The 24,653-nt window shown below is 36.1% G+C and overlaps 1 protein-coding gene across 1 annotated transcript in view; it reads right to left on the minus strand.

Annotated features, from left to right (window-relative positions):
- Positions 1-12,591, minus strand: part of LOC131957158 (TSC22 domain family protein 1) — a 57,260-nt gene extending 44,669 nt beyond the window's left edge. The window contains exons 1-2 of the mRNA XM_059321891.1: positions 10,801-12,591; positions 1,473-2,189 (exon numbers count right to left, since the gene is read on the minus strand). Coding sequence (XP_059177874.1) covers positions 1,473-2,189; positions 10,801-12,236 — 2,153 coding nt within the window. The 5' untranslated portion in view covers positions 12,237-12,591. The remainder of the gene's footprint in view (positions 1-1,472; positions 2,190-10,800) is intronic.
- Between the last annotated feature and the right edge of the window lie 12,062 nt (positions 12,592-24,653).

The following is a 24,653-nucleotide window of genomic DNA, read 5'->3' on the forward strand; positions in this document are numbered from 1 at the left end:
ACCACTGGATCCCCAAAAAGTAAATTTTTTAAACACCAATATACTTTTAGAATGCAGAAATATAGTAATTAAAATTCGTTGAAAAATGTTTTTTTTCTTTCCTTAAATAGTGCTGCAAGGGAAATAATACATATTAAAATCATTTGATACAGCAGTATGAGTAGTCTGCCCTTGTCATTTCCAAATTTTAAAATAAAAAATAAGAACCTCTCTAATGTTCATTAAAATTATTAGAGCACAAAAAGTAACAAACTTAGTAAGTAAATCTTAATTAATTAAACTTGTTAAGTTTTTTCTTTTTAAATATCCAACTAATTTGTATAAATTTAAATAATTATCTTAAAACTTTAACCACCTTGAACCACCTCCTCCCATTTCCCACCATAACTGTCCTCTGTAAAATATGCCACCTTAGCTTTTCTTACAAATATTGACAATAACATGAAACAAAATTTTATTAGATGAAATTGATCAACCCTAAATGTATTAGAATTTAATTTTCAGGGTTAAAGAGCTCAGACATTTCTTTTAGAATGAAGTAAAACTTAAAAGAGTGGAACCTAGCCTAATCGAAATGAAACCATCTGAGCAAAAATAAAAATAAAAAATCTAGTCTATATTAAGAACAACAGCAGAAAGCACAGACAATATCCACAGAGATAACAGACACAAGTGGAGAAAACATCATGTGTAGCAGACAATGTGCCAATCAAGTGCAGATGTGTCTGATACAGAACAACGTGCCAGATTGGATCTAATGCTCTACCAGTGTACAACAATGCTTTGTGGAACTCCATGCAATGGGGGAGTGAGGGGAGGGGTGCATTTTCAGTGTGCTTCATGACAGAACAACGCAAGTACCCTGCAACACATTTGCTTTAAAAAAAATAAGATTGGCAGTATATAAATAATAATTAACAGATACTTAACATATTAACGATTAGTTTTGTTGCTATGGCTACCCTGAACATATACCAAGCCCTGAATAGTAACCCTATTCTGACCCACGACCAGATAACTTCTATTAACCCATAGGAAAATACTGGCACATTAATTTTATATATTCTGTTGTCCTGCCTGTTTTCTAAAAGAACCACATCATGTAGGGAATGAAAACAAAAAGCAATCAACTATTGTTATGTACATATTAAAATCTGGTTACACATAAGTTCCATGCTTTAAGTAAGGATTGAGGGAAGAAAAACATCTTGATACATAGAAAAAAAATGATAATTTACATGCAAATAATACACAATCTGAAGACTATATTAATAGTCCTAGAGATGTCAACACCAAAGCAAGGTCAAGCTGAAGGTCATAAAAACTGGTCATGTTCTGATTATATGGTTATGATTAGAAGAAGGGTGAAGTGCTGATGTGACTCAGTCCATCACCACACCATACACAAATCTATTAAAGCTTCAAGCCTAAGAAATAAGAAGGTTTGGGATCAAATCAAGCAATGGACATACCCATCCTTGGCTGCCTGTTGCTCGTCCAGTGGGAGAACAGCAGAGACAAGGAGCTCAGTTATCTTATTGTCATGTTGGTTGCTCTTCTCCGGCGGTGTGGACCTAGCTCGAGGGAAAGCATCGGGGGACAGGGACTTGGGATGAGCCGAGTGGGGCACCGAGTCCACTATGACCACAGGGGGGGTGTCGAAGGTCCTGGGTTTGTGAGAGTGTGAGGAAGAGGGGGGAGAAGCTTTGGGGGGTGCTAGAGAATTCTTGGACATGCTGAGTGGGGAGAAAGCTGAAGGCTGTGAGAACATTCCGTGGCTGCCTGGGTTCATGTAAGGAAAGAAATTGTTGGAAGAGGACGGGAAGATGCCGGCAGCCATTGAAGTCAAGGGATCAAAGTCCATAAAGGGTGGGGGAACAGGGGAGGAGCAGAGAGACCTGGCCCCCACAGGAGTATAGCAAAAATTACAAGGAGAATCCAGGTTTCTGTTTTCAAAGTAGCCTGGCATAGCATTATGCCAGGGGAGGGGGGAGTCTACATTTCTAGAGTCTAAGTGGATTGGCATAGGACTGGGCCAGGCATGAGATGGAGAGTCCAGTTTCCTGGCGTCAAGGTGAGCTGGTATTGCGTTGGGCCTTACAAGTAATGGCGAGCCATGGCTTCTAGTTTTCACATTTAGAGGCAATGCAGTAGGCCTAATGCGTGTTGACCTAGAAGCTGCTGTTTTCCTGAATAAGCAAAATGTACAGTGAGGTGTGCCATTACACTGTACTTTAACACAAATACTGACTTTAAACAAAGCACAAAACATTGGCCCTACCAAAAGCAACAAAAATGTACTGCCAATTTTTATAAAAAGTATTTAAAATAGAAACTGATCCCTTTTAAAAATCTACTTCTATATTACTTTTTAATGCAATAGTTAATTGCAAGATAATCTGTTGAGACCGATATAGAAAAAGAAAAGGTGAAGAAAAGATAATTCCCTCGATATAGAAAAAGAAAAGGTGAAGAAAAGATAATTCCCTCTTTAATTGACATTGACTGCCACTTGAAGAATTCAATTAAGATTCTTCTATAATTGCAGATATCTGTTTTTTAAAAATCAGGTAATTAAAAAAATGTAATTTAAAAAAAATAAATGGGCATAAACCTCCAATAAAAAAGTTGCTTCTAGTAAAAAAATGAAAGTCAATTAGCAAACGATGTAGTAATAATGCTAACTTAACATGCACAGGGTGATGGCAGGTTAAAAAAAAAATGGCATTGTCTTGGCATCCATGTTACATTACTCAACAAAATTTTAAATGGATGCACATAGCAACAATTAAGTCATGCATGATTTAATATCAAATGTTAACACATAAGTATCTAAATAACATGCTACCAAAAAAAATATCTTGCTCAACAACTTATTTATAATTTTAATGTCTCATCGGCTGTAAATAAAATATTAAAATTTAACTATAACATAAAGCAAATTGTGTAAGTTATAGCTTTTACACCTGGTTTGAGAAGAAGCTAGAATTTTGCTGTCCATTGTAATTAAATTAAGTGATCACTTTATTTCTAAAACAAAGCTTGCTGTTTAAGGTAGTGAACAATTGCTCAGATTTATAATTTGTAAAAAATTATCTTAAGCTCTGACCCAAACCCTTCAATGACCTTCATAAAAGATACAAATTTTGTAATGGAATTATAATGTTGTGCTTCAACAAGTGGCACAGAAGGACACTAGCACTCATATTTTTTTATGAGTGGAATTTATTGAAAAGAAAACAGTGGAATTTCACATATTAGGTTTATAAAAAGTTCTAACTAGTTATAAGTTGTAGCAACTTCCAAAACAAAATAAACCAACACTCTTTTTAATTCTTTAAATTCATGCCAAATTAATACTTTTGCAAAAGTAACAGTAAACAAAAGCAGTGCTAAAACTAATAAAACTTGTATCTATCAGAAAATATTCAACCTTAAGTAAATCCTCGATTTAAAAAACCAGAACTGAGATAGCTCACTGAAGCTTAAGCCTTAAACTAGTTTGCTCATAACTTTTTTTTACAATAACTATACTCTTGAGTGTAAGTTTTAAATTTATAACAGTTCAGAACAACCAGTAAACAGTATTATCAAAGTAAGACATCGAGGTTTTACTGAAATTGTGGCAGCAGAATAACAAACAAAATAGCAATCTAATAACTACTTTAGTAATTTGCTCAAATTTCCTAGGTGTTATTAGGACTACTTTTTGAAAAATCAAATTATAAAAAAAAAACCTTTAATTTTTATGGACTGCAAAAGAATTTACAATGGAAGGTTTTTAAAAAATATTTTTTTTACTTAGTTATTTTTCAGTTTAAAATACTAGTACCATTAGTATGAGATTAACACTATATGAATTTCTGGTGGTAATGTATTTTGCCATAGAAAATCATTTAAATTAACACATCCTCATTTTTTTTAAAAACAGTAATAAACTAAACACATTATGCAAATCGAAGTGGAGGTCTTCAAATAAAACATTTTCTATAATAATGTGATAAGTATACCATACCACTCCAAAATCTTTACTGCAATATAATACTTTATCTTCTCTCACCAATAGCTTTTATAAAAAGTGTTCCTTCGGTACTTAACGACTTATTTATTGCTGACTCGCTTGCTTTTTATAAACCACAAAATTGATTAAAATATATTTAGAATACTATCATTAAAAGAATTATTATTATATATAAATATATTAATTACCATTTACAGTAAACATCACATTTATCAGCAGATGAAAACTAACCAATTATGAAGTATAAAAGTTTAAATTACTGTAAAACTATTCAAAGTAAGTATAATGTCCCTACTTTGCTGAAATTTATATCTGGACTGTGGGCATGGAACAGAACACCTGCAGTAAGTTAGGGAACATTAGTTACTTCTATTAGGTTCCAACAATCATATTAATTTTTAATGATTTTAAGAAATTGATGATTTTCTTATTTTAACATGCTAGCTAAAGAGTCACATCAAATATGTCACTTTAAGACAAGCGACAAATAAGCTGATTAAAATATTTGCTGCATGTGTGGTATATTATTAAAAACTGGAATTTCTTTTTAATGTAAAATATTAGTTTCTTTAATATGTTCACAAATTCTACATTCTATTAATTAAAAAAACCCCACAGAAATGTGTGTATCTGAAGAGGGCATGGAAAAGGGGCGGAGTGAACAAAATAAATGGATTATTTTTTGTGGTGCATAAGCGTTGCGGCTGACGGACCATTTACTTAAGGGTAACTGGGTAATCTAGCAAGGAGTCGGAAGTTTTGCCCGAATGCCGATTAGCCCCAAGACTGATTTCCCTTTCAGGGCAAATGCCTGAATAGACACTTGCCAGAATAGGACAAATGCCCAAATGCGACAAATGCTGTTTGCCCAAAAATTTTAACATTATATATTACCAAATAGTCATTCTTAGCTTAATTGATTTAAAAATTTGAAATTTTGATAATCAATTCATATCTTAGGGAAAAGAAAGGGAAAAAAAATTATATTAATTATTACCAAGCAGACATTCTTAATTAATTTGTATTTGCTATATAAAATAGTATACAAACATATTTTTTTCTATCTTTTAAACAAGACAACATTTTTGTTTATCTCAGTAACTGACTGCCCTTAGTTTTTAAATTTACCCTCTAGTCTGTGTTCATTCTTTTTTAAAATGATCACCTCACAAGTTAAGCATTACAAGATAAATCAAACGCGCCACTGCTCAATGTTGTGAGGAGCTCCACCACCTACAACACTGACTTATAAACGCTATATAAGTTATAACCACGGCAACATGTCAGTTAAACAAGGTGTTTAAAACATTGATTGATCAAAAGAATGTAAAGATACTGCCGCCAACATTATCTTACATTTAGTAAAGAATAAAAAATTATTTGTATAACAATTTCACAATTTTCAAAATATAAAAGCTATATTTAAAAAATATCAACAAATTTGTTTTTAAGCTTAGATTTGTGTTGTCAAACTTGAATTGATTAAGAATGTCAATTGGGTAATAGAATTTATTATATAATATTAACATTTTTTGGGCAAACGGCTTTTGAGCATTTGTCGCTTTCGGACAAGTGTCCATTTTGGGCATTAGTCGCACTTTGGCAAGTGTCTATTCAGCTGCTTGTCGCATTCGGAAAAAAACGGTCTTTGGGCGAGAGTCTTTTGGGAATTTGTCATAGACCCCATCTAGTTTACTACAAAAAAATCAGATAAATATTGTTACGGCAACAAAATTGTGAGCCATAGCTAACTAGGGCAATAATATTTAATATTCTTTTTTTTTTGCATTGCAGTGATTAGGTTCTATTTGTCAATCATTAGTCAAAATTTCATGAGCATGTAAAATAGACTTTACAATAAATCTCGTATATTAAACTTCAAGCTTGTAGGATGTCAAATGCAACATTACAAAACACCCGTTTAAGTATTTATATTGACAACTTTAAATTACCATCAGATAGTGAAGTTTGAGAACTTACTAAATGACATTGTTTTTTAAGTACTTTAACAGGGAAGGCTTATAATGTGCTCTTTGTTTTAAAAAAAAAAAGAGGAAGGTATTTAATAATGGTGAAAATGCAATCCTAAAAATTGCAACCTACATTTTCTTTTAGTTTTTTAAAATCATAATTGTTAGCCTTTCACACAGCTTAAAAACTGTGTGTCCTAGGTTCCAATGCAAACCCCTTTCTATCCTTGCTCCAAACACCTACATAAAAAATATCGGACTATAGGATATCCCTGAGTCTACCCAGCTCTAATGGAAATTAAAGACTCCTGGGCATAGTGCTGACCATACTATCTCTTCTTAAGCTTGTGAACTCCTTTGCCATATAGACAGCTAGGTCTGAGACTGACAGGGAAGATTTACTTTACTTTTACATAAAGCTTGGATCTAGAGATGGACAGTATGTGCTAAGGACCTCAGTTTAAATTATCAGACTTGATTTCCTCCCATGTTCTTATCACGCAGTTACAGAAGCACTGATATAGCCAATGTCAATGAACATGATATCTTGTTTGCTCATGTACAATATATTTATTCAAGCTGCAGACTTTACATAAGACAGGTGCCAACTTATATTTACATAATAATGTTCAAATATTTGTGAATGTTGGGTTTGAACTCCTAAAAAATCAATAGGAAAAAAAGCAGTAAACCTTTGTAATGTAAGAAAGTTTTTTTAAGACTACTATACAAAATTTTTTTTTTAATGTTTTAAGCCTTAAAGTAAGTTAGAGTTATACACCAGACATACTCCCAAAAAAAAAAATGTCTATCCTTAAAGTCTGCCTGCTCTGTATTTCAACTTCAAAAAATATTTTTGGTTAATGGTTAAATTTAAATAATAATCATTAAAAAAGTTTTAAAAAACCCACGTTTTCTGATTGAACTAAAAAGTAGAAAATAAACGCTATACATCACAATAATACAAGCGATCACTCTACTATAAGCGATGAAAAACGTGGGGCGCCGAAGTAAAAGTTATATTACTGTTGATTAGATAATACTATTGACTTTTATTAGGGAGCTTGTAGAGAGTCAACAGTATTAGAAACTGTAAGAAAATCACGGCGCCCCACGTTTTTGATCGCTTATAGTAGAGTGATCGCTTGCATTATTGTGATGTATAGCGTTTATTTTCTACTTTTTAGTTCAATCAGAAAACGTGGGTTTTTTAGAACTTTTTTAATGATTATTATTTTCTAGTTTTTAGTCTTTGTTTGTTTGCATTAAAATCTTGCTATCGATTTTATCTTTTCACTTTTTTTGGGTAAACGAAGACAACTCGTAAAAAGACAACTCGTAAAAAGACAACTCGTAAAAAGACAACTCGTAAAAAACACGTTGTGTTAACACATAGATTTGAACCCGTGTCGAGTGGGATAGCAATCGTGTGCCCAACCACTTGACCATATCGTCTCCCCCAAACTGGCCTACCTCCTGTAAGTTTAAACTCGGTTCAAACTAAATTATCTGCCCCTAAGCCTGTGGCGATGTGGGATCGTTCGCTTCACTGCGCGCGAGGTACGCGTCGCTCGTTTTTTTTCTAATGGCTCGCAGAGGAGAATTATATATATAGATTATATAGCGGTCTAAAATGCTCAATAAAATGTTTCCATTGATCAATTAAGTAATAATAACAATTGAATATTCAATGGTCATCCAAAAGAAAGCTTCCCTGAAAATTTCAGCGCGCTAACTAACTGGGAAGTGCCAGAAATTTCGATCGCAAGATTTGATTGGAAAGACAAACAAACACAGAAACACAGACACAGAGAAAGCAAGTTGAAGAAAACGTGGGAAAAAAAAATATTTTTATACTTTTAAGACAACTCATTTCAGTTAAATTTGGAAATTCTTCTTTGGTATAAAAGAATAATTACACTGAGACACTTAATTTTCATTGATAGCAATACTAACCTTTACACTATCTCTAACCTAACCTGCATTATATTTATCTACACATCACTAAAGTAAGTATGCATAATACAATGTCTAAGTTACAAAGATTAAAAATACGTTCTCTTTAAAAAAAAATATATTCCTCAAATCGAGTTTATTAATATGTGATATGTACTATAATCCCCTAAGATAGAGACGTCTATAGACTTTAAAGTTTGGACTGAAAATCAAAACATGACGCGCAGACCGCTGACCTACTGAACCGCTCTGCTGTGCTTTGAATTACCCTCTTTAAATAGACGACGCGTTACAATATTTTTTACGCTAATCGAGTTTACATACCACAACCATGAAATTTGTCAGAAATATAGATCAAATGAGAATGTATACAGCGCAGGGTTCATCGTCAAATTTGTGTTAAATACTTTCAGAGATATCGTACAGCAAAGTTGAACCAAGTTTATAAGAGTGTTTATACATTTTTAATAAACTTTGTTTTTAATGTCTATAAAAAATGAGATAACTACATTTATTTTCCCCCATACAAAAGAGAAATAAAATTATGCAACCCAATTGAGAGCTTTTATGATAAATAATTAATCAGTAATCAATGACTTTTAAAGCTGATTGGCATCTTTATAGGTAATAACAGTTGGTCCGTGCGCAATAACTATGCATTTTTTTTATCAGTTTATTGCTAAATCAAATTATAGAAAAATCACACTACATAAAACAACTCTACAAAATATTAAATTTCATTACATTTTAATTATAAGCTCCCTGGAAAAATTAGATTTTACATTTAGGTAGCATCAAAAAAGAAAATCCATGATGAATTTACCTTTTAGTATCAATGTGAAGTAACAACTAAATTATTTGTGGCTAGCACATTTTTTTATATAGTATTTTAATTGACTTAAAATTTGGTACTTGCTTATAAATATTAAACTAATGTAGCAAACTGTCAAGCGATTCTAGTGGCTGAGTTAGGGGAAGGAAGTCTCTGAAATTTTATTAAATAATCTCTGTACATTTTCATTTTTTTTAAATTTGAACTATTTGCTGTTGCTCAGGTTTCAAAATTTGCACCAATAAAAATAATGAAGCTTTTATCACAAGTGACTGGGTTTTGTTACACATTTTCCAATAAATGCATGGTGTTTTGTAGTACATTAATTATTGATTAAACTTTGTTTAGGCTGTTTTCGTTCAACATAAGAGGAATTTCTTTTGTGGTTTGATAAAATTATTTTACTATCGCTTCTCTGACATTGCTATTATTGCTAATATTTATGGGCTCTCATAATATTTCATGTACCAATCATAACTATATACCACAAGCTCTCTAGGTTTGAGTACTAATAAATTTTAATTTATATACTTGTACTTTAAAAAAAAAGAATATCTGAGATAACTACACAATTCTTTATATGAAGGGAAAACTGATAATAATGAAAGTATAGGGCATATATGTGAAATATCAATCAACGTAATGTATAATAATGTGTTCAGATAATTTAGGATAAACAAACCGTGGCGCAGTGTTCAGCACTAGTGCCATTTTTATTTTAACCATTTTCTATAGTCTGTGGTTTTGTTTATCGCAAGCAACCATTATGTAACAACACATAACAGGTTGTTTTTCAACTAAAATCACCAGGGTTTACGGATAAGTTCAAACAGAGCTTGAATGTTAGCATAATTATTTATTTCTACTTAAATATCTGCTGATTTGAATATACTTGAAGCAATAAACAATTTTTTAAAAGAAATATCTACAATTGATTCTAATTGAATTGTATAAACTTTGTTTCAAATTTATACATAACAATTAAATTAAAATACACGGTTTAAACAAATTACGGAACCTATTTAGATAATTTAGGAATACTTCCCATAGAAGCTTGTACTGTTTGAAAATTGTGCAATAATTATTGGTGGCTTGGTTAATAGCTTAGATCTGTTTTGTCTCTGATGCTTTTTAAGTTTTGTAATAAATGACTACATAATATGTTAGGACTAGGAGTGCCTATGATTACAAATAGTATGGAGTAACAGCAGTCGTATATGTTTACCTAGTGAAATTGTATTTTAAGATGTATTAGGCCTAACTAAAATATTTTAAAAAAAAACATGAGTAAAGTTCTCATTCTTATTTATATTTTAATCAAGATAATTTCTTCAAGCTTATGTCACACTATATTCTATAAAATTACTGGGTAGGTCTAAGTGATAGGTATTTAATCTTCCTGTAACAATGCATATTTTTAAAAAATGTTCATTATAAATAAGCCCTACTTGAACTTGTGAATTTTCAACAAACAAAATTAAAAATAGCATAATGCAATAAAGTTTTGGGATGGTATTATATGAGCAAATACTATTATCAAGCAAAAAACTCAAGGTGATCACACCATTCTACAAGTTTAAAAAGATCTCAACTCAAATTCTTAAAAAGTTAAATTCTAAAGATGAGTAGAAGTACGCTTACTTAAATTTCAAATTAGCCTTCAATTAAAAATTAAGGTTCATGACAATATAAGCTAAATTGTCATGTTCTCTTTGTATTTACATTTTTTTAATACAAAGTTTCCTAAAGGTATCATAATTATGCTGTATACCTATGTGAAATCCCACTGTACTAAAACTTTCATTGTGCACTGTAGGTCTAATAACAATAAGTTATTTTTACTTCTGGCATAGCTATAAAAAATAAAAAAGACCGATGTAAAAATTCCCAAGCATGCTTGATGATTAAGGGATCAGTAGGATTAAAATCCAGAAGTAAAATCATGGTAAAAATCTAACCTCTTCTCAACCTTAACCTAAGCAGCTGGAGCCAACTAAACTTTTAAGAAAAAAATTACATACCTCTCATCTACATCATCTTCATTTCTCTCTAGACCTATGTACATTGTTTCTACAGCTTCTTCTAGGCCTTGAGGTGGAGCACCATCAGAATCACCCTTCAGAGTAGCAATACTCCCAGTGCTTTCATCCATTCCTGGGCCCATCTGCTCTATATCAGTGGTTGACGTGACCATATCATTAGCAACTTGAATACCACAAGCATTACTGACAATAGGAACAATGCCTGGCGTCTCTATGACTGGAGGCAGCACTATCGGTGCTATAGGAACACCTGAAATCTGTGTTTGGCTCTGGGAACGTGGAACTGGAACACCATTCACCATAACGAAACCCTGGCTTTGGTCCTGGGCGCTGTTGACAATATCCGCAACAGATATTGGCGCTACTGAAGAAACGACAGTCTGTATGGAACCACCAGGTGTGATGATGTTTTCAGGTGGCAAACTAACAGCTATATTAGGTTGTCCAGCAACATTATTTGGATATATGTTTGACGGACCGTTATGAGCATTGTATGGAAAAATATTAGTAGGTGGCAAACTCTGAATTATAGTTGTATTTACGGGTTGGGAAAGGCTGTAAAATGAGGAACTGGAGGAAGGAACACCAGCCATTGACATAAAAACTTGCTGAGCTATAAATGGTCCGACAATATCTGCAGATGAAAGTCCATCAAACTGATTTAATACTTGACTAGCTGGTGCCGGCTGAATGGGAACAAAAACATCAGAGAATATCCGTTGCCCTTCAGGACCAGTAGGACTTATTGGGACGAAAGGTGTAACATAAATATTACTGGAAGAATCATTTACATCATGTACATAATGCACTGAACTTGATGAACTTAGGTTACCAGAAAGTGCTGAATGTATAATACTGTCTTCTGTCATTTTAGAGCCGTTTTTTTCTAATGTAACAACTGACGCTGGGGCTGTGTCAAAGAAGTCATAACAAACCCATTTGCCACGGCGAAAGGGTTCTTTGGTTTCAATCTTGACAACTTTAAATCTTGATTGTGAATCACGATCTGGTTTTTGTTTTACAACAATGGTAGTGGTGCTTGTCACTTCATCTGGAGTGAGGGGCATTAAACCATCATGATCCATGTCTAAATCTGTAGCTTTTGAGCTGTCATAAAATTCAGAACTAAGATCTTCTGTTTGACTTTCATCCAAACCATCAATACTGTCACCATCATTATCGCCTGCTAAATCACCACTGCCACTCCCACCTTTTTTTACACTAATTATTTTAAAAGTTTTCTTTCGAGCCGGATCAGCAGATTTTGAAGGACTGAGGTTGGAATTACGATCATTTTCATTTGTAACGTTCGTCACATTTACAGATTCCATTTTCAACTGATTTAAGTTTAACTGCTGACTTTTTAAAACATCAGGATTATTTGGCAACTGAACATCGTTTTTCGTACTTGCCATGCTTGATCTGGTAGAAGTACTACGTGAAGAAAAACAGGCGAAAACAAATCGTCGATTCTACTCCAGGAAATAAGTCTTTATTTTGAACTAACTCACCTCCATTTCATTATACACGCTAAAACTGAAAACATAACCTAATAAATAATTATCTCTCACATTTTGAAACATTTATGGCTTAAAACAGATGAAATAATCATAAAACAAGATGATTTTTATTTTCAATGTTTAGCCCAGTGACTAATGGCGGACATCATAACAATGCATACTGGGACGGAACTACGTCATGACCTTTTGTGCAACCTTGTCTGCTGAACTTTAACCTGAAAACCGATTTTATTTTTTATATATTAGCCAAGTGCAGACACTAATGTGTTCGAGCAGTGAAGTTGAACAAATAACTTCCTAACAAAACCAGTTCAAGCATAGTTAACTTTTTTTATTTTTTATTTTACAGGCATATGCCTTATTTTAAAAGAATATAATTATGCTACACTTTATAAAATAAGATATCTGATTTATATTAGATCTATAAGCGATATGCCTAAGTAAAATCCGACAACACAGTACGGTTGTTTTTACTTGCCACTATTCGCTGCAAATACGATAGCTTTTGGATAAAGCTATATCTAGGCTAAATTTTACATGCGTGAATCACAGTGGTTTAATCCGCATTGTTATTTCAAATATTTCTTTGAAAAAATGACAGGACAAACATGCGTTGTGGTTGTCTTCCCTGGCTAGAATTTCTTTCTTAATTTTTAATTTTTTGCATTTCCTCAAATGAATTATTAAATTTAAAACAGGACAGCAACGCGTCTAGGTTAAATTTCGAATAAGGCTAATACTACATAAAGAAAAACTATTTTTGTTTCGTCATAGAATTAATTCCGTTTTACTGAATTACAAAAATCATAACGATGATGTAATGCGTCTGTATGCTAATTGTAAGCGATTGCATACTACTATTTAAAAAAATAAACCAGTTTTTTTTTTTTGTTGTTTGTGAAAGAAGCACAAACACACACTTATATGATACATCACACTTAATCTGCTTGTAACACAATAACAGGATGTGACATGTGATAAACAAGATAGAAATTTTATTTAACACACGCGTCCAAAACAATAAAAACTAAACAAACACACTGCACACAATAATTACGTTTACATCCATCCGCAACCTGACACCTATACCAATATACCGGGATACATAGCGCAGGGAGAGGGGTGGGGTGTAGGGAAAATGTGGGCGTTTCGTAGAGCCACCAAGCAAAACAATCTGCGCAAAAAAAAAAAATAATTAAAAAGTAATACGCATTTTTCTCTTGTTACCAACGACACACTTTATTATTATCCATACACACACAAACACACTAGCAGGGGAGAACACGGTTTTACTCAGTCGTGTCAATAATTTCTAGCGCAATACCATAGCGGCTATAGGCCAACATTCAACATAACACACAGACTCGAGAAAAGTAGGGAGACCGACACACAATCGGATGACCCCGACTTGCGTATCACGTGACGGTGCGCTATTTATAAATCAGACGCTTTCTGTTTGCGTTATCAAAGTAGAAAATGTATGCAGGAAGCTGTTGACCATTTGAATTATGCAATCGCTATCGATTCTTTAGAAACTGTAAATTTCCTAATGTTTGCTGCTTTATATTGCGAGAGACCTTACTGCTTTATATTTATTTATAAAAAAAGATCGAGATCACATGGGTGTGGGGGGGGGGGGGTCATTAATGACGTCACATTCCTAGTGAGAGGGGGTCGTAATTTTGTGACTTTGTGTGATAAGAGGGATGGGGCTTTCGATAGTGTGATGTCACACTTTTGAATTTAAAAAAAGTGATGTTAGAAACTTAAATCTAGTCGCTATTAAATTATGGATGACCCCTTACTGATCAGTGTTTCTTCCAGACATTTTTCTCCGGGGGGGGGGGGGGGCACTTGAAATTTTCGGGGGGGGGGGCGGTAAACTTTCTTCGGGGGGGGGCGGACACTGTTAAAAGTATATATTTTCTATATAAATTATATAAATTTCAGTTCGTTCGGGGGGGGGGGGGCGGTAAAAAAAATTCGGGGGGCTTAGCCCCCCCCCCCCCCCCCCGAAGAGATGCCTGGAAGAAACTCTGTTACTGATTCTTATTAGGGTAATGGACCGAGGTTAATTTAGTATTAGATAATAAGGAAGGTAGCCTATAGACTTGATCAACAAAGTGCAATATTACCTGGGTACCTCACTATGAAAAGTACCAAATATCACCGGATTCAATATTTTTTTAAAAAAATCGAAGAACCACCACCTTACCTCCCTCCCCCCTTCTCCCATGGTTGTCCTCTTTTCGGCGTAGATGATTAGATAGGAAGGGAGTGGGGAGGTAGTAGCCCACCTTTTGTTAGACCTGGTCTCCGAAATAAATAAGCCACACGCTCACTAATGCTGTGTAGCAAGACTTAGAGACCATGACGATACGTTGAAAAGTGCCACCTCCCCCCCCCCCTTCGACCCCCTGCGAACCCCCTGCTTGCCACAATTCAATCACACACACACACACACACACACAACATATGCAGACGCCCATGAAAGCATGTGGCCAGTAGCGGGGGGGGGGGGGGGGGCGGACATATGTCCCCGGGCGCCAACCTTAGGGGGCGCCAAAATGGGTTGGAAAAGTAAATTGAGGGTTGAGGGGGGTGCAAATCGAAAGTTTGAGGGGGGTGCAAATCGAAAAGTTTGAGGGGGGTGCAAATCGAAATTTTGAGGAGGGGGGTACAAATCGAAAAGTTTGAGGGGGGGGGGGGTGTAAATCGAAATCTTGATGGGGGTGCAAATCGAAAAGTTTGTCCCCGGGCGCCAGGATGGGTCGCTACGCCTCTGTATGTGGCGCAAGATGTCTAGCTGTACAACTTAGACCGTGAGGAAATTCGGGCATTGAAAAACACGCCACAGACGTAGTAGCCTACAAAGGTCATGGTGACACAGAAGGGCTCCTCCCCCTTCACCTTTCCATTCAACAGTACGGCGTGTAGATTTATATAAAATTACAGTTAGAAACACGTTTTTAAAAACAAGCCCATATGATAAAACAAAGATTTTAATTATATCAGTGAATGTGCGGTTTTGTGCGACTGCTAGTCTACGTTGATCTAAGCCAATCTAATATTCTAAAGCTGAATTCTAAGCTTTAGATTCACTTTTTTTTTTTAAAAAGTTAATTTCTAACAATCTGTTATTCAACTCTGAAATGTTAAGTAACAATGACATCTTGCGAAGGTATGACATTTTAGACAAGTTAGATATAGGCCAACTAGATTTTTTTTTTTTTTTTTTTTTTTTGGCTTAAAAAATAATTGCTTTGGCTTTCTAAACTCAATTATTAGGTTGACGGATGATGTAGGCCTACGAAAATTTGACCTGATTTCAAAACAACTACTTGAAATAAGCTATAACTTATCGTATCTTAATCAGATCTATAGCGGATTAAAAAAACTTATTTTTATTTGTCTTCTAAAAGTTTGGTTAAGGACAGTGTTTCTTCCAGACTTTTTTTCTCCGGGGTGGGGAGGGGGGCACTTGAAATTTTCGGGAGGGTGGGTGGACTAATATTTCAAAATACTTTTGAAAAATACTATTTTTCAAAATACTAACAGTTATGTCCCTTGAATAGCTGTTGTTAATAATTCATTACGTAAATACGCAAAGGGTGCTTACTCTGTAGCTTGTACGTGGTGGAAATTAAGCGGTATTCTCCCTTAATAAAACAAAAGGGCTGGGTGGGAACTATATGGATATATGAGCTACGGTTTAAATGGAAATAATCTACACAAGCGTTGAATTGGGCCAGTGATACCTAAATATATAAAACTAAAATTTCCGGGGTGGTCGGGTGGACATTGATAAAAGTATATTATATATAAATTATATTTCGGTTCGAGAAAGGGGGGGGGGGGTTGGTAGACTTTTTCGGGAGAGTGGAGGGGGCTCCCCCCCCCCCCCCCTCCATCGTCGAGATGCCTGGAAGAAACTCTGTTTCTGGTTTCTCAAATATAGGTAACTTGAGCACTGTTTTAGTTAGGTGGACGCAATCTAAAACATAAGTATTAAATCCTATAAGTAAGTTTCTTTAACACGTTAGCGATTTATGGTAAGCAAAACCGGTACCTCGCATATTTCCGGTTTCTAAAAAAAACCTTCAGAATTGGATAATTGTACATATTTTCTCTTCAACCAACACATTCTAAGAACTTTTCTGTCACAAAATTATCTACTACATCTATAGTTCGATTCCATTGAAAGTACGATCCAATCTCTTACTTGTTGTAAGTGCTTAAACGAAAAGGTTTAGGGGAGCTCACTCCTACTTTATTTTATACAGGCTTCAAGTCTACATCGTCTTGACTAGCACCGCCGCTGAATCTGGCACCGAGAAGAAAATATCAAAGAAATATGCACTGATTCTCCGGCCACAGTGACCTTTATGTCAGACTGCTTTTTTTTTCGGGCACACGAAATTTTATAAGATTTTATTTAGTTCACATCTGTTGTTTGATTTTTATTTATTGTTGTTGCTTTTGGTTTGTAACTCAATGCAGCGATTTCGTCAAAACTTTCCAAATAGATTAATCTCTGAAGACAATGCAAGAGTATCTATTTTTTAATTTAATTATTGATTAGGTTAGATCATTACATTTTAATTAAAACAGTACTAAATTCAACAATAAAAGGAAGACATTTTATTTATTTTTCCTGTGCATTTTGAAGATTATTGTTGTAAAGGATTTTGCATCGTTGTCAGACAAAGGTTTTAGTTAAGTATTTATATGAAATGGAGATAAATATATTCGGGGGGGGGGGGGGGGGGGGGGCGAGGAGGGAAGTGATCAATAACACCACAGAAATAACTGGTATTAAAAAATAATTGCGTCAGCCGGGAGTCGAACCCGGTCTAATTGCTTGGAAGGCAACTATGCTAACCGTTACACCACCGACGCTCGCAACATATTCGAAGTTTATTTTTATAAAATATTTATTCCCTTTTGCTTTGAAGACCAGCTGTTGCCGTGATTGAGCCAGAGATTTAACAACATAATCCTGAACCCGACTCACAACACACAGCGTGAGTAGGCCTACAATGCTACGACTCGTTGAACAGATAACACCGAGTTTACACTTGCGACATACACGTTCCGTGGAGAAAATGTTTTCATATAGCATTCCCTTGTTGAGAGTTTTTTTTTTAGACATGCATATTATAGATGTCGTAAGTGTAAACGCGATGTAACACAGTAAAGATAGCAATGGTTTACTGGATGATGATGAGATATAGCCTTTCTCTTTTTTTAAAAATCACCAAGTTTAAGCCTTTTTCATGATGGAAAGCTCTAGGCTGCTAACCTATAAAGTCCCAAGTTCGAACCGCCATGGAGATGAGGCTCGATAGCTGGAGATAGCACCCCATCTAGGAAATACTCAGAAATCAAACATAAGGCTATGAGACTACAAACTGTAGTTGGCTTTTGAAAGCTCCTGTAACACATATGATACTATTAATACTAAGTTGAATAGTTAGAGAGAGGGGCGCTTATCATATGGTCAACATCTGTCTCTTCTCAACTTGCTGCCCAGATATTACATCTTGATTTCCAAGCGCAATTATCCCTACCTAACTACTGAGCCATTTACTTATTTTTTATATATAGTTTCTTTTAAATACATCGGTGATCATAATAAAAAGTTGAAACTACTTAAACTAGTGAAATAACGCGTGAATGTTCGCCTACAAATCGCGATTGTTTTTTCACCGTTATCGAATTGCCTAGGTTGATCATTTTACAACTCCTCCCCCACACTCCGCCATTTACACGACGTACTAGGTAGTGTAAGTGCATTGCACCATGGCAAGAATTGAATATCCGGTGGAAATGTTGACCTAAGAAGACACTTGAAATGTTGACATAAGAAGACCATGGAAATGTTGACATAAGAAGACCATTGAAATGTTGACATAAGACGACCATGGAAATGTTGACCTTAGAAGACCATGGAAATGTTGACCTAAGAAGACCGTTGAAATGTTGACATAAGAAGACCTTTGAAATGTTGACATAAGAAGACCATTAAAATGTTGACATAAGAAGACCATTGAAATGTTGACATAAGAAGGCCATTGACATGTTGACCATGGAAATGTTGACTCAGAAGTCCACGGAAATGTTGACCTAAGAAGACCATTGACTATCTTGCTGATTGTTGTACTTAGTTGACTATCTTGTTACGTTATATAGTTAAATTAGATAACCTTTTTGTTAACCGTCTAGGGCGAGATTGCACTAGGGCTTTATATAATAACTATTTTGTTAACGGAGCTTTAGCCAAAAGGACAATTTGGTCTAAGTGAAATTTGGGTATATTTGATTACTCGACTGATTTGGCCAGTGGCGTAGCCAGGATCGTCTCAAGGGGGGGGGGGGGGTTCCAATTTTTACCCGGGGACAAACTTTCGATTTGCACCCCTCCCTCAAACTTTCGATTTGCACCCCCCCCCCCCTCAAACTTTCGATTTGCACCCCCCCTCATACTTTTTATATATACCGAGGGGTCTATGGGGGGGGTTATGACCCCCCTAACCCCCCCCCTGCCTACGCCACTGGATTTGGCCATCATTTTTATTATACCATCAGGTCTATATTACCATGTGGCCTTATGCATCAGGCCTACATTACCATCAGGTCTATAATACCAATTGGCCTATATTACCATTTGGCCTTATGATACCATCATGCCTATATTACCATCAGGCCTACATTACCATCAGGCCTACATTACCATCAGGCCTATATTACCATCATGCCTATATTACCATCAGACATATATTACCATCAGGCCTATATTACCATCAGACATATATTACCATCAGGCTTATATTACCATCAGACATATATTACCATCAGGCTTATATTACCATCAAACATATATTACCATCAGGCCTATATTACCATCAGACATATATTACCATCAGGCTTATATTACCATCAGGCATATATTACCATCAGGCTTATATTACCATCAAACATATAATACCATCAGGCCTATAATTCATCAGGCGGACTTGACCACCAACCGGTCTACGCAACACCTGTACTTACATAAACACCTTACTCAGGTGATAACCTACCTGAGATGACCACATAGCTCAGATATGCACCTCATACAATTCTCATACAAATAAATCTGTGTACTTACCTACCGTCCGCTTATTCCAAACATACCTACCTATACCCGCACGTTGAACTAATCTATACCTTGATAAGCACAAGCATATCTAATTTGTTATGAAATGAAGCGTTTATCATTCGTCCACTGTTCATAGCACTGTATAGCTAACAACATTTGTGTGTACACTGCGGTAATTTCAAACAAAATTTTAATTTAAACATGGCAAAATCCTATTTTAGAGAATACTTAAAATTTTGAAACAGTTAAATACGATGCTAAGTAGTTTACCACCAAAACAACAGCATTAGTCACAGAAAGCTACAAAGAATATAGGATTAAAATAAAATAGAATCATTGTAAAGTAACGATATTAGACAGCATTCTAACAACATGGAACAGTTAAGTGTTCACAATATATTTTTCGATACTTAAAAAAAAAGAGTTGCGACAATTAAACAAGAGGGTAGTTATACTTGGTTCATATAGTGAGCGCCCAGCCATTTTTACTTTCTCGTATATACGAAGTATAGAGAAAGTATTGTAATCGTGCACAAAAATCACTTGAAATTTTAACAATTTTCACCGTATTACACCTCAGTCCTTCATCACATCCGAAGTATAGAGGACTTATTTTAATCGGGCAAAAATTATCAATCCAGATTTATCAAAATTAAGAGGTTTTATGCGTAATCCAGTCTGAAAAACTGGGCTTTGCAATTCTGTCCGTATGTCTGTGTGTGTGTGTGTCCGTGTGTAAACACGATAACTTGAGTACCGTTACAGCTAGGTTGATGAAATTTCATATATAAGTATTTTATCAAAATCGTAGATCCGTATCAACTTTTGAGCGATTTCCGATAACCGGAAGTGGTACTTTTTCTACTTTGAATTTTTCAAAAGCATATAACTTGAGTACTATTTCAGATAGACAAATGAAATTTCACATGTAAGTAAAAGATCTAATTTTCTACCTTCTCTCAAATTTTGAGTAATTTCCGTTGAACGGAAGTAGTAATTTACGCTACTTCCGATTTCTCAAAAAACTAATGTAAATTTATTAAGTACTAATACTATTGCGCACTATTATACACACCTTTATTAGGCGTTCGCTTGGTGCGCAATTGTTTTTTACTGAGATTCTATTCTATTTTTAAAAGTTTAAGTATTTAAAATGGATTAAAAATCATAACTATATCCCCAGTTACCATCCCCTGTTGTTTTATATAAGAATGTTCGAGAAAGTTTAGGGGAGATCACTACCGGTTTATTTTAATTATTTAAAGAACGCACAGATCTGTGGCGTAATTAAGTTTGTTGCAAGCAGGGAGATAAGAAAATCAATTATGACAAAAATATACAAAACATACAAAATATTATATACAAAAGTTTTTTGATAATACAAAGTTAAGGTTACAAAATGGAGTTAAATAGACATTACTCTTTTGGCTTTTGTTGTCTCCCCTGAAAAGACTCTGAGGAAGGCTTTAGATTTACAAGTAAGTTATCTGAGTAATCATTGTCAATCCACCATTTCTATAATACAGTCAAAAACATTATGTAGATGCTTCAAGCTTTATGATGCGAACCAAATAGGATAACCATTACACTCAGTGGCGTAGCGAGGTCGGGTGTCACCCGGTGCGGCACTTAATGATGTCACCCCCCAGAGACGTAGCGACCCTTCCCGGGGACAAACTTTCAAGTTTTCGATTTACACCCCCCCCCTCCTCAAACTATCGATTTGCACCCCCCCCCCCCCCTCAAGTTTTTCTCTATATATTTTACTATTTTTTGCCTTGGTGTCACCCCCCTAAATGGTGTCACCCGGTGCGGTCCGCACCCCCCGCCCCCCTCGCTACGCCCCTGATTACACTGGGGGGAGCGCAGGATGATGGTGAGCTCGCAAGTAAAAAGGAAAGTAGGGAATTCACATCATAATATTATAACAAAACGTTCAGTTAAATGTCTGTCACGTATACTGGGGTACGGGCCGCCATCCAAAGATCCCCAGGGTCCTCTATCCTTTGTGGTGTCAGGTTCAAGGTCGTGTCGCCTGGTGTTTTTGGTTGACCTCGTTTCCTTGTGGGTTCCACCTCAATGCCTTTCTGGTGATACTGGTTGGCGGTTTGTGTTCTGTTTTTTTTTTCTCCTGAATTCCTTATCAGAAAAAAGTTGCCCGGTTTATTTCCACAGTTTGTGTTGCATATGGTATCGGGCCAGCGGATCCTGAGTATTCGTCTAAGGCAGCTGTTTATAAAGGTCTGGACTTGATCTATTGTGATCTTGTCATCCCCCAAGCCACTGCTCTATACATCAGCACTGATTTCACGTTGAACAGTCACACCTATAGAAGAATAAACATGAGGAAAATTGATTATTATCGACAGGAACGATGATAAGTATAATACATACATCACATATAATTACTGAGCACTACGTGTAGAATATAACATGCAAGCACCTTAAGTGACGCCACTGTACATTGATATGTATGTTGTTTTAACCAACGCTAATACAGAAAGAATTCAATGTAAAAATTACTTAATATGTGTCACATTCATTTCAACAAAATATATCTAGTGTTAATGCTAGTACGATAATGCTGCTTGCATATATTTCTATTGTTGGACTATAAAATTCGATATATAATAAACTATTATGTTCAAACAGGCATCAAATCTAAGATAAGATTAGCAGGGCTGGTCATATGCGGGTTCATTAACAAACGGATTAATCCCATGTTTGTAATACAGTTAAGAGAGGTGGGGAAATGAAGGTGAGAATTGTGTTCAGATAAGGTCTGCAAACAAACCGCAAATCCCTATCCCTATCCATAACAGTAACCTTAACGCTAATGCTAACGCTAACGCTAACGCTAACCCTAACCCTAACCCTAACCCTCACCCTCACCCTCACCCTCACCCTATTCCTAACCCTAACCCTAACCCTAACCCTAACCATAACCCTAACCCTAACCCTAACCCTAACCCTAACCCTAACCCTAACCCTAACCCTAACCCTAACCCTAACCTTAACCCTAACCTTAACGCTAACCCTCACCCTCTCCCAGAGGCGTAGCGACCCTTCCCGGCGCCCGGGGACAAACTTTCGTTTTGCAACCACCCCCCCCCCCCCTTCAAGATTTCGATTTGCACCCCCCGTCCTCAAACTTTCAATTTGCACCCCTCTTCAAGATTTCGATTTGCACCCCCCTCAAGCTTTCAATTTAATTTTCCAACCCATTTTGGCGCCCCCTAAGGTCGGCGCCCGGGGACATTGCCCCCCCCCTCGTTACGCCACTGCCCTATCCCTATCCCTATCCTTATCCCTATCCTTATCCTTATCCCTATCCCTATCCCTATCCCTATCCCTATCCCTATCCCTATCCCTATCCCTATCCCTATCCCTATCTCTATCCCTATCCCTATCCCTATCCCTATCCCTATCCCTATCCCTATCCCTATCCCTATCCATATCCCTATCCCTATCCCTATCCCTATCCCTATCCCTATCCCCATCCCCATCCCCATCCCCATCCCCATCCCCATCCAGATCCCCATCCCCATCCCCATCCCCATCCCCATCCCCATCCTCATCCTCATCCTCATCCTCATCCTCATCCTCATCCTTATCCTTATCCTTATCCTTATCCCTAACCCTCGCGTAGCTATTAAGGTCACTGCGCACGCGCATAACTAATAAGTTTCGTATTTTCTGAACGTAACATTTTTTTCCGAGTAGTCACTTGGTACTTTTTAACACAGCCTCCTCATTTAACCGCCCTTTACACCGCCACCCACCATCCATCCCCTCACACACAATTATTTTTTAAACAACTATGCTTAGGGACGAATTTTAGTAAAGATTATTTTCTCTATTGTATATACAAAGAGAAAAAAAAGAGATGTGATACTTGATACTCCATGAAATTATGACTAACAGTTATTATCTGCAATACATTATGATTTTATTATAGTGTGTGAACAAAACTTCAAAAGAATAATATTGTGCGTCAGCCGGGAGTCGAACCCGGTCTAATTGCTTGGAAGGCAACTATGCTAACCGTTACACCACCGACGCTTACAATATATTTCAATTTTATTTTATTAAAAAATGTATTTAACTTTGAACACCAGATGTTGCACAAAATGAACCACAAACTTAACAACATAATCCTGAACCCGACTCGCAACATAACGCGAGTACTCGCCAACCACGCGCGAAGGATCAATGATACGCTGAACAGCTCTCACAATATAGGTGGCGATGGATTTCTCGATGTGGACGACTTAAGAAGGACATTACCCCCCAGCCAATGACCGCTGGTTATCACTTGAAATTACCCCAGTGTCAAGAATCTCCATATTTTAATACCTTCTTCCCCCAGAACCCACAAATAAATCATAAAAATAAAACAATAAACGTAACCCTATTCTAGGGATCGGGTTATTGTCAGCGTTAGTGCTGAGGCGATTCTATTTTTTAAAAATTGGAACAAATATAGAATATATACACCATAGCATCTTATGAAAAGCAACCCTTCCACCCAACCATCCATTCAGGAAGTGCAATACTTTTACTAAGTTATGGAAAAGTAATTCCTCCACCCAACAGTCCAAACAGGAAGTGTGTTATACAAAGGCAGCTATGGAAAAGTAACCCCTCCACCCAACCATCAACCCAGGAAGTACATTATACAAAGGCAGCTATGGAAAAGTAACCCCTCCACCTAACCATCAACCCAGGAAGTGTGTTATACAAAGGCAGCTATGGAAAAGTAACCCCTCCACCCAACCATCAACCCAGGAAGTACATTATACAAAGGCAGCTATGGAAAAGTAACCCCTCCACCTAACCATCAACCCAGGAAGTGTATTATACAAAGGCAGCTATGGAAAAGTAACCCCTCCACCCAACCATCAACCCAGGAAGTGTATTATACAAAGGCAGCTATGGAAAAGTAACCCCTCCACCTAACCATCAACCCAGGAAGTACATTATACAAAGGCAGCTATGGAAAAGTAACCCCTCCACCCAACCATCAACCCAGGAAGTACATTATACAAAGGCAGCTATGGAAAAGTAACCCCTCCACCTAACCGTCCAATCAGGAAGTGCAATAATAATAGAGCTGCTAAAAAAATCTGGAGGAAAAAAGCAGGTTCAGACGTGTGGCACCTCGGGTAAGA

Source organism: Physella acuta, unplaced genomic scaffold (assembly GCF_028476545.2).
Source record: "Physella acuta isolate Inbredline_101_S28 unplaced genomic scaffold, ASM2847654v3 ptg001214l, whole genome shotgun sequence".
NCBI lineage: Eukaryota > Metazoa > Mollusca > Gastropoda > Physidae > Physella > Physella acuta.